The sequence below is a fragment of the Lynx canadensis genome, chromosome E2, assembly GCF_007474595.2.
Source record: "Lynx canadensis isolate LIC74 chromosome E2, mLynCan4.pri.v2, whole genome shotgun sequence".
NCBI lineage: Eukaryota > Metazoa > Chordata > Mammalia > Carnivora > Felidae > Lynx > Lynx canadensis.
The window spans coordinates 47,743,781-47,754,141 of record NC_044317.1 but is presented as its reverse complement, the minus strand read 5'-3'; the positions used below and the strand labels follow the sequence as shown (position 1 = coordinate 47,754,141).

Sequence of the window (10,361 nt, the reverse complement as noted above, 5' to 3'; positions counted from 1 at the left end):
CCCCAAAGTTAGTTCACATCAAGGGGACATCTAAATGTTCTCTGCAGCCACAGTCTCTCCCCGCGCCACCCTCCATTCCCCTCCCACCGCACCCCCTCTCAGGCGCAGCCCATGAAACGCGAACAAACCAGCATAGACCGTCAAAGCCAAAGTATTTATTATAGGTACATACAGTGTGCGCCTGCCACACCGCCCCACACCCCTGGGCCCCAGCGGCTCCTCCAGGTGGCTATGGGGGCTGCCCACAACCCGGTTCCCCCCACTCCCTAGGGAGGTGCTTCTGCCAGAAGCATGCAGGGGGGAGGGCTTCCCCTCGCCCCTCCCCTCACGTAGCGGCATTTACAGCTGGAGGGGGGAGGAGAGAGGAAGACAGTTTTGAGCTTTGACGCCCCTCCCATTGAAAGCCTTCGCGGATGCGGGGCGGGGGAGGAGGAGGTCGACGTTTTGCAAAAATAAACTAAGTCAGGAATTAACCGCATGGCTCTGAGACGGCGGAGTGCAGGGGCTAAGGCCCCTTCACTCCTCCTTCCCAGACAGAGATCAAGGCAGCATTGGAAGTGAGGTAAAGGCGGGGAGGAGACGTCCCCTCCCCACCCCCTAGCACCCTGGATGGTCCAGGGGACCTCACCAGCGGCCCCATGCCCATCCCTAGGGCGGAGAGGGGGGCAGGAATTATCGCCCCTACCACCCCAGCTTCTTGGGGCAGGATCTGGGGATCGGGGCAGGGGGCTTGGCTCAACTGGCCCCTTACCCGCCCCTCCCAACTCAGTTATTGCATAAAAATAATGGAGCCCCAGCACCTGGGGTGGGGTGGCGAGCAGGAAGGGGCCGAGATATGGCTATAGGGGCAGCAATCCCCCCACCACTTCCTGGAGTGCAGAAGTCCCCTCCTTTCCAGTGCCCATCTTGGCGCGTCCGCAGTGTTGGTGGAACTAGGGGCTCCCGCCCCTGCGGAAGAGAAAGTGTCTTTGTGCCCACAGTGCGGAGAGAAGGGGCGGGGATGGGTCAGGCCCAGGGGGTGGGAAGTCACTTCCGGCGCCCGCTGGCCCTGCGCTCCCCTGCCTCCCGCTTGGGGTTGCCCTCATCCGTGGAGGACGTGGTAGGTAGCGTCTGCCCCCAGCGGGCGATCTCGGCGTGTTCTCCCACTGAAGCGGCCACAGCCTCCAGCCAGCCGTTCATCTCCTCCTGGGGGAGAGAGACAGGGCACAGAGTCCGGATTTGGAAGAAGGCAGACTGAGTAATAGATGAGCCTGGAATCGGACTGCCCTCTGAACTTCCGTTTTCCAGTCTTTTAAATGGGGGTGATAACGATAATGCAAACCGTCGCATAGCACTTCAAGATGTGCCAGGCTCTGTTGTAAGTGCTTCTGTGGATTAATTCACTTAATCCTATGCAATAGGATTATATCTAACACCCACTATAGAGATAAACAACAACACAAACAATGATAACATCAGCGACATTTAGAGAGCACTGACCTTTACCAGGCCATGTAAGTACTCTGTATGTATCAACTTAGTTCTCATAAGAACCCTAGAATGGAAAACTGTTTTCATCTCCATGTTAAAAGTAAATTGGCAGGGAGAGAATACAGGCCTACCCCAGAGCCTCTGGTAAGAATGAATGAGATGATGAGCATTATTTTCAACATCTCTTTAAACCACCTCCATGCCTGCTCCTCCCCTGACCTCTCCCCTTAGCCTCAGTCCCATTGTTCACTCTCTTCCACTCCCTCCTCCCCTCCCCACAGGCCGGCTGGGGGCCAGCCTTGTGCCCTCACATGTGGGTGCCTGTCCTGGTTGCCTCCTGGGCTCCACACCTCCTCTCTCCCTCTCCCCAGTCTACCCTGCACATTGTTGCCAAAGGATCTTTCTTAGACATCACTGTAACCTCTACCCCCCCAATCTTGCTCAAACTCTGCCATGGCTTCCCAACGCCCTTAGGACAAACTCCAACCCCCTCCAAATGGCCCACAATGCTCTGTGAGATCCAACCCCTGGGAACCTTTCTGGGATCCTTCCTCCTTGAACCCTCCACCAGCTCAGTTAATGCTTTGTATTTCTGCACCTCTGGTTCTTCTCTGCCTGTATCATCCCATTTTTTCACTAACTCCCATCTTTTATCTTTCCAGTGGTGCTTCAGGGGCCAAGGCAAGGAGGTTGGACTTTGTCCTGGGGCTTCCAGGCAGCCCTCCAGGTCCCTGCCTCCCCTCCCCCCCTCCTTAGGTTAGGAACTTCCTCTGGGCTCTCCCTGTCAATAGGCTTTCCCATCATAGCCTGGTGACTCTGGCTTGTGTTTCTGGCTCACAGTTGCATCACTCTGGGCCAGAAACCAGCCAGCCAGGTTGCTCCTGAGGTCCAGAGAGGGGAGAGAAAGGACCAGATCTCACCTCATCTTTAGCCTGGAGCAAAAACTCGCTGCCATCCTGGGTCCTGTAGGAAGGGGACACAGAACTTGGGGAATCTGGGGCAGGGGCCCGGCCCACCCATCCACCAACTATCCTCCAGGGAAGCAGGGTATTGCTGGGGGGAGGAGGGGAGTCGGGCCTTGGATCCCTCCCCCTTGCCCATTGGGGGGCTCACTGGAGCTTGAAGACGTGCTTCTTTTTCTTGTAGTCACTAGCCACCTCGCTGGTGGCCTTGTGCAGGCTGAGCAGTGGCTCCCCGCCGTGTGTGCCCCCAGACGCCGGACCCTTGGCGTCCTTGTAGAAGCCCAGCTCCCCCTTGCTGAGAACGCAGTACAGGCTCACCCAAGACCTGGGGTGACGATATGGGGCTCAAGGCAGAGTCACAGCACTCTGCCTGGGAACTCTTCATTAATACCTTTCATGGCTGAAAACACCTGAGCCTTCCTTCTTCTTGGGCCTTTGCCTTAGCTGGGCCATGTGTCTGGGGTGCTCTTCCTTATGGATGTTCCTGAGCTGAGGGGAGACTCTAAGACTCTCAGTTCCAAGCCTTATGCTGACCCCTGCTGGGCCTGCCCTTCCATATCCCCTCCCATACTGAATTTCCTGAAGGCAAGACTTAAGCTGTCTTCTTCATAAGCCTTTGCTTGGGCGTGTTCCTTGCCGACTCCTTCACCCACCATGGAATCCCCTGAAAGGAGATCTCTGCGTCTTGTGTCTGGTATGAGAAATGCCTATCTCCTATTCGGCCAAAGCCTCAAAGGAGAAGGAAGTCTCTTGAGTGAAATACACAGAAGGTGCCCCTTTATTCCCACCTTGGCCTCACTACGAGGAAAAAAGACTGCCTCAAGGCAAAACCTCAACCTGTTTTGCCCTTTTCACATCTTGGGTCTAGGCCTCACTCTGCTCGCTGGCCACCTCTCCCCAGATTCTGCCTCACGGTTGGACAAAAAAAGGGTTGGACAAACATGAGCTGAACTCCAAGAGTAAGTCGCTATTTAGACATCTGCATGTGCCCCCTACCTCAGACCTCAGAGCTTGGGCTCTGTCCCTTTTCAGACCTCTCCATCCACCCCAGCAACAATTTGAAACTTCGAGGATGGATCCACCCCATTCATTGAGAGGTTGGATGACCTCTCCAAGCTTCACCTTACAAACCATTGGAACCCTGTAGACTAGACCCCAAATCCAATTTGCCATTAGCTCTATAGTTAGCTCCTGAGTTGGTTGCTATGAGTTTGGGTGGCAATTTATTTACATTTGGAATATTTTCTTCCTTTACGGTCCAGCTCCCCACCTAAGCTCCACCCCCTTGGCCACCGAACTAAACACTAAGTCCCGTTCCTCCAATTCAAAGATTCGAGTCCTTGGAGCCCCGCCCCTCTTCAGGCCCCGCCTACCCCCGCCACCCGTAGGACTCCAGGAAGTTTAGTACCACCCCCAGGCCCATCTATTCATTTATTGGACACTCTGAGCTTGGGACCCGCCTTCCAAAACCCCGCCCACACGCTCACCGGTTGGACGACTTGCGGTTAGCGTCGAGCTCGCGCTTGCGCAGCAGGAAGCCCTCGTGCTGCACTGTGTGAGTGGGCGGTGGCGGAGGCGCGGGGGCGGAGCCGCCCTGGGCCGGGGCGGAGCGCGAGCGCCGGCTTCCCCCGCCCTCACCACCCTCTCTGGGCCGCGGCCGCCGTCGCGGCTTGGGCCGGTCCCGTGCCCGCGGCCGGTCCGGCCGAGGTGTCCGCTCGGGCGGCTCAAGCCCGTTGGGCAGGCGGCCTGGGGGAAGCTCACGAGGCTGAGGCAGCGACGGCTGTGTGGAGGGAGGGGGAAGAGGGGTGCTGTCCATAGGGGGGGTGTTGGAGCCATCTGCCTGGGGGACTCACGAGTCTGGGGGGGGTCCCCATCTGTCTTGGACGCGAGTATGGGAGGGCCTCAGGGCTGGAGACCCAACTTTTAGGGGCCCCATCGGTGTCGGGAGTGAGACTGTCAGGACTCCTGGGTTTGTAATCGCTCTCGATCTTAGGGAGGAAAGCGCTAGCCCTTTGGAGGTGGGTGTGCAGGCACGTTGATGTCCCGGCTGTCTGTAGGAGGAATCTGGGACCTCTGTGTGTGTGTAGCTGTCTGTGAGGATATGTGAACCCCCCACCGGGCTAGAGAAAGTCTAGGACAAATGTGGGAAGAGTGTGGAGTCTGTCTGTGTGTAGAGGGGAGTAGGAGTCTCCTTAGGTTGGTGGCCTTATCTTTCTTAAGGAGAGATTTTCAGTTTGTGGGAGGCATCTGGGGGCCCTTTCCATCACCCCCTGAGAATCTCTGCAGGGTTCAGATGGGGAGGGGGAGGCGGGAAGCAGGGCTAGGCATTGGTGTTTCTGACTCCTGCTGGGAGGAGAGGGTTCCCCATACCCCCACCCATCCTGAGGCTCAACTTACCCCAACAGGGAGCCCTGGGCCTGCTTCTTTCTCCTGCAGCTGCTCCACAATGTCAGCCAGGGTGGCCTTCCTGGGAGGGGGAGGCCGAAAGACCCAATGGAACTGGGGACGCCCTCTCCCAGGGACCATCTTGGTTTTGGCTGGAGGAGCCTCCACCTCTTAGCCTGAGATGCCAGGCCCCTGTTCACTTCTTCAGCTACCTTTCTCAGATGCTTGCCTTGTACACCATAGGTACTTGGAACATGTCTGCTGGAGGACAGAACCTCTCCTTTGAGTTTTAGCCAGAGAAAAATCCAAACTGGTGCCTTCAAGCCTTTGGACATTATGCTGCCTTTTTTCCCCACCCACCCCCTGAGATCCCAAGCCCCTCAGACTTCTTTGGTCATTTTGGGTCATCACTATCCACTGTTTCCCCCGCTGGACTGGGATCTCCACCCAAACAGGGCTGAGGCTGGTATGGCCACTGCTCTCTCTAGCACATACCACATACAGAATGGGAACTCAGCAAACGTTCATGATATGCAAAATTAAAAAGGAGTCAAGAAGTCATTGTCTCCAAAACATATTTGACCAATGGTCTCTTAGTGGGGATACAGCTGATAAAATCAATCTGCCCATCATGCTCTGGTTAACACTGGACTCTGAAAGGCCTGGGTTCCAGTCCTGCTTCATCCAAACTGATCGACTTGCCCTCTCTGAGCCTCAGTTGCCCCATCCATAAAATGGACATGACAGTAGCCCCCAGTTTAAATGGCGGAGAAAGACTGTGATGTGATGAAGCATTAGAAGATGGTTTCACCATTAGCCCAGTAGAGAAACTGAGGTGCAGGGAGGACAAAATCCCTGCCTGGGCCACCTAGGCAGGGGCCAGAACTCAGTAGCTAAGTCCTTTCCTCCAACAGAACTGCCACTGTGGGACCATGGGCACCTCTCCTCCTCTCCTTCAGCCTGTTTGCACCTCTGCAAAATGGGTACCAGGGCAGTAAGCAGTTCTGAGCCCCAGCAGCCCTCCCCACGGGCCCGCGTGGCTCCAGGAGCTCTCCGTGTCCCCGATCCCTCATTCCCTGGGCACCTGAGGGCCTCACCCCTTGGCCAGCTCTCCTCTGGTAGGCATCTCCTGTTCGCTGGACTCCTGTCTCTCCAACCGACGCTCGCGCCGCTCGCGCCGCCGCTCCATCTGCTCATAGCGGCCCAGGGTGAGGCTGTGTGCCGCCTCGTGGTCCGCGGACTCCTGCCGCTCTGGCCGTCGCCTCCGCGCAGCCTCCTCGGGTTGATCGGCTGATTCTTGACGCTCCGGTCGCCGCCTCCTGGGCAGCTCCTCGGCGCGATCAGCTGACTCCTGGCGCTCTGGGCGCGGCCGGACCTGCTCCGCCGCCGCGAGGGCCCCGGGGGTCTCCGCCGCATCCTCGGGTGCGGCCGGCGGGGCTGGAGTCTCCACCCTCCCCGGGATCTCCGGCAGCCGGTCGATGCGCGGCTGGAGGCGCTCGGGCTTGAGCTCCTGGCGCACGTACCCCACCCGGGTCCGCACCTCTGCGGACAGTGTGTCCGAGGCCCGACGAGCCAGGGGCTCCAAGCCCCTCTCGTAGCCCCCTGGCCGCAGTAGGGGCGCTGCCTTGGCCGCCAGTTCCGTGGGGTCTCCAAAGAACTTGCGCCCCAGCAGGGGCGTCGGGGGCTGCTTGCTCTGTTCCGCCTTGAGTTTCTCTATCTGGGAACGGAGGGGCCAAGGTCAGGTAAAGGGGGGTGGGGGTGGGCGGTCTGGGAAGACGCCTCTGGGTTGTCTCCCACACCATGCAGTTTAATATTTTCTATTACTGACAAGGCAAGGCTGTGCAGGCCTGCGTCCATGTTTTCTCCCTGCCAGGAACTTAATTCCTTTCTTCCTTGGCAAACATCTAGTGTTAAGAGTCGGCTAAATAATCACTTTCTCTAGGTGACTTTCTGACCCTCACTGCCTCCTTCCTGAATGTCCCCTAACCCAGGGCATTGAAACAAGGGTCTCTCCTCATTCTTCAAGTCTCACTCAGATAGTCCTCCCCCTATGCCAGGACAAGTGCTCTGGGCTCCCACAGCACCTTGTGTTTCCCCCATCCCAGCCCTGGGCTGTCACTGTCTGGTGACAGGTCTGTCCCCTTCCTCTCCCCCACCAGACTGGGAGCCCAGTGAGGGTCTGTCTCAGCCCTCACTCAACCCAGCACTGAGTACCAAGTTTCAGTCCCGGTATGTCTGTCTCATATAGATGGATGGGGATGGGGGGTGGGCAGGATCTTGGGTGCTGACCGTGGTCAGGCGCCGCAGAGAGCTGAACCTTTCTTCCCAGGCTGCAGCCGCTTTGCGGAAGGCCTCGTGTCGCCGGATAAGCTGTTCCACCTCATCCACGCTGCTGCCCAGCTCCCGGCTCTGCAGGAGCGGCTCTTGGGCTGTCAGCCAGGCATCGGCCACCACTGCCTCCTGGGCAAATTGGTGCACTTCCAGCACTGAGGGGAGACATTGGGGGTGAGGGTGAAGGGTGCACCTGTGGGCCCTTCACAGGGCACTGGCTGTTTTCTCTGGCCCTCCACCCCGCCCCCTCCACACCCTCCCGCTTCCTGTATCCCAGCCCTGACCACTCTGGGCTCTGCAGGAATGAGAGGGGCTGGGGGTATTTCTGAGGGCACCAGCTTCTCCCCTAGGTGTCCACCACCAGAGATTCAATGGCAAGACAGTCCTCTTGTCCACCGCCGCCCCCCAGGCCATCGTGTTTGCTGCTGGGCACCCATGAGTGGTGTACAAAGCATGCTGGGTCACCCTCTGGGCCTTTCCAAACATGCCAATCTCTGTGCCCTTGAACCCCATGCATGTGGGCCCCCACTCACTCTGCTGCAGCCATTCCCAATGGCGGTCCCACTTCTCTGACACCTCCTCCTTCCTGGTTCCCAGCTTGTCCAGCTGTGCCTGGATCTGGGAGTGGTGGGTGGGTAGGAGAGGCGTCAAGGGAGGTTCCTGCCCCAACGGGCACAGATGGCAGAGGGGCACCCCCGCGCCCCTTCCCACCTCGTCAGCCATGGCACTCTTGTTGAGCAGCAGAGAGCGCCCCAGCTCCTGGCAGGCTGTCAGCTCAGGCACCCGTGCCTCCAGCTCAGTCTTCAGGCCCTGGTGGTAGTTCATGAGCACCTCCACTGACGACACGTCCCTACAGTGGCCGGGGGTGGGAATCTGAGCCTCAGATAGCCTCTCCAGGCCCCCATGGCAGATGCAAGTCCCGGATGAACCCAGATCCCTGAGCCAGCTGTTTGGTAGCATCTCAGGACACCCACCTTGTCAGGCCAGGTGCTGAGGGGCCAAGCTCTTCACTGACTCAGTGACTCCAACTTTTTCCAAGGTGCTCAAACGGCACATTCTGGTGATTCTAACCTCAGGCGTCAAGATCTAATTTTTCTAACTTTTTAAAGCTAAGCTTCTGAAGACTCCACTGGCCAATGATCTGAACTTTCCAAGTCTGGGCTATCCAAACGGTAGGCAGCCGCTAGACCTGGGTAGCAAGTGAGCCCTTGAAATGTGGCTGGTCTGAATTGAGATGTGTTGAAGTGTAAAGTACACATCCTATTCTGAAGACTGTAAAATAGCCCAATGATTTTATTTATTTTATTTTTTTTTTTAATTTTTTTTTTCGACGTTTATTTATTTTTGGGACAGAGAGAGACAGAGCATGAACGGGGGAGGGTCAGAGAGAGAGGGAGACACAGAATCGGAAACAGGCTCCAGGCTCTGAGCCATCAGCCCAGAGCCTGACGCGGGGCTCGAACTCCCGGACCGCGAGATCGTGACCTGGCTGAAGTCGGACGCTTAACCGACTGCGCCACCCAGGCGCCCCTGATTTTATTTATTAAAAAAAATATATTTTGGGGGCGCCTGGGCAACTCAATTTCGGTTAAGCGCCTGACTTTGGCTCAGATCATGATCTCACAATTTGTGAGTTCAAGTCCTACATTGGGCTCTGTGCTGACAGCTCAGAGCCTGGAGCCTGCTTCGGATTCTGTGTCTCCCTCTCTCTGCCCCTCCCCCGCTCACTCTCTCTCTCTCTCTCTCTAATATAAATAAACATTAAAATATATTCTTAATTTTTTAAAAATAAGCTCTACCCCCCAACATGGGGCTCGAACTCATGATCCTGAGATCAAGAGTCACATGCTCTACCGACTGAGCCAGCCAGGTGCTCCTCAATAATTTTAATACTGACTACATGTTGAAATGATATATATTTGGGTTAGTAAAATGAATCACTAAAATTAACTTTCACTTGCCTCTTTGTACTTTTTTATTGAGTTAAAAAAATTTTTTTAAAGTAATCTCCACACCCAACCTGGGGCTCAGACTTACAACCTTGAGATCAAGGGTTGTGTGCTCTACTGCCTGAGACAGCCAGACACCCCTGTACTTTTCTGATGTGTTTACAAGAAAAGCTTAAATTATATATGTGGCTCACATCTGTGGCTTGCATTATGTATCTACTGGACAGTGCTGTTCTCAGCTATCCTATGCCGAAACAAACCCCAAATCTCTGAAGGTTCCCCCAGTCAGCAAGCATAGCTTTGTAAGACTTAATACAGCCAAACTTACTTCTGAAGATCCTGAATTATAATGATTCCCGCCTAAGACTTAGTACGTCTGGAATGATCTATTTCCCAAAAGTGCCCTCCTCTGAAGTTCTCCATCTCAGTAAATTCACCCATTCATCCATTGACTCCTCTTTTTCTCTCAGCCCCTGAAGCTAATTCATCAGTCAGACCGGACATCTATAACTTTAAAACACACACTGTGAAATGCTGTGACACCTCTGAGATTTTGTATTAAAAGAACTCAGCAAGGGGTGGAGGGGGAGTTGGGGAGCACACAGATGAAACAAGGTGGGCCAAATGTTGATGGGTGTTCATTCTCTGCGTGGGGGTTTACTGTACTGTTATCACGACTTCTGTGTACATTTGAAATTTTTCCTAATAAACATTTTTTTTTAATTCCTAAAATGAATAACTTCTCCCCATCTCTACAACCATCACACTGAACCAAGCCCCCATCATCTCTCACCTGGATTATAGCAGCAGCCTCCTGGCTGGTGCACCTGTTTCTACCCCTGTTCTCTGTACTCCTTTTCCCACAAGGCATCTGGAGTAATCTTTCTCAAATGCACCTCATAGCACATCACTCCCCTGCGGTGAAGTCTCCCACGGCTCCCAACTCAGGGAAAAAGGCAAACTCCTCACCATGCCCTATTGCCCCTCCCAGCTCACTTGCTACCACTCTCTACTCTCCCCCACCCCCACTCACTCCATCCAACCGTAATGATTGTCTAGCTCCTCCTCAAAATACAACCTACCTCGGGGTCTTTGCACTTGCTGATCCTTCCACCTGGAAAACTCTTCCCCCCCCCCCCAAAAAAAAAACTTTACCCAACTCACCATCACTTCCCCCAAACTTTACCTGACTCACCATCACTTCCTTTAGGCCTCCATTCAAACATCACATCCTCAGAGAGGCTTTGCCAGCTAGCACCTCATC

The 10,361-nt window shown here is 55.4% G+C and overlaps 1 protein-coding gene across 1 annotated transcript in view; it reads right to left on the bottom strand.

Moving 5' to 3' along the window:
* Positions 1-145: 145 nt before the first annotated feature.
* The window catches only part of SPTBN4 (spectrin beta, non-erythrocytic 4), a 73,992-nt gene continuing 63,776 nt past the window's right edge, over positions 146-10,361 (bottom strand). Inside the window, 9 exon segments of the mRNA XM_032591494.1 lie at positions 146-1,185; positions 2,391-2,433; positions 2,584-2,757; positions 3,920-4,212; positions 4,830-4,899; positions 5,915-6,534; positions 7,107-7,303; positions 7,682-7,766; positions 7,860-7,998. Coding sequence (XP_032447385.1) covers positions 1,027-1,185; positions 2,391-2,433; positions 2,584-2,757; positions 3,920-4,212; positions 4,830-4,899; positions 5,915-6,534; positions 7,107-7,303; positions 7,682-7,766; positions 7,860-7,998 — 1,780 coding nt within the window. The 3' untranslated portion in view covers positions 146-1,026.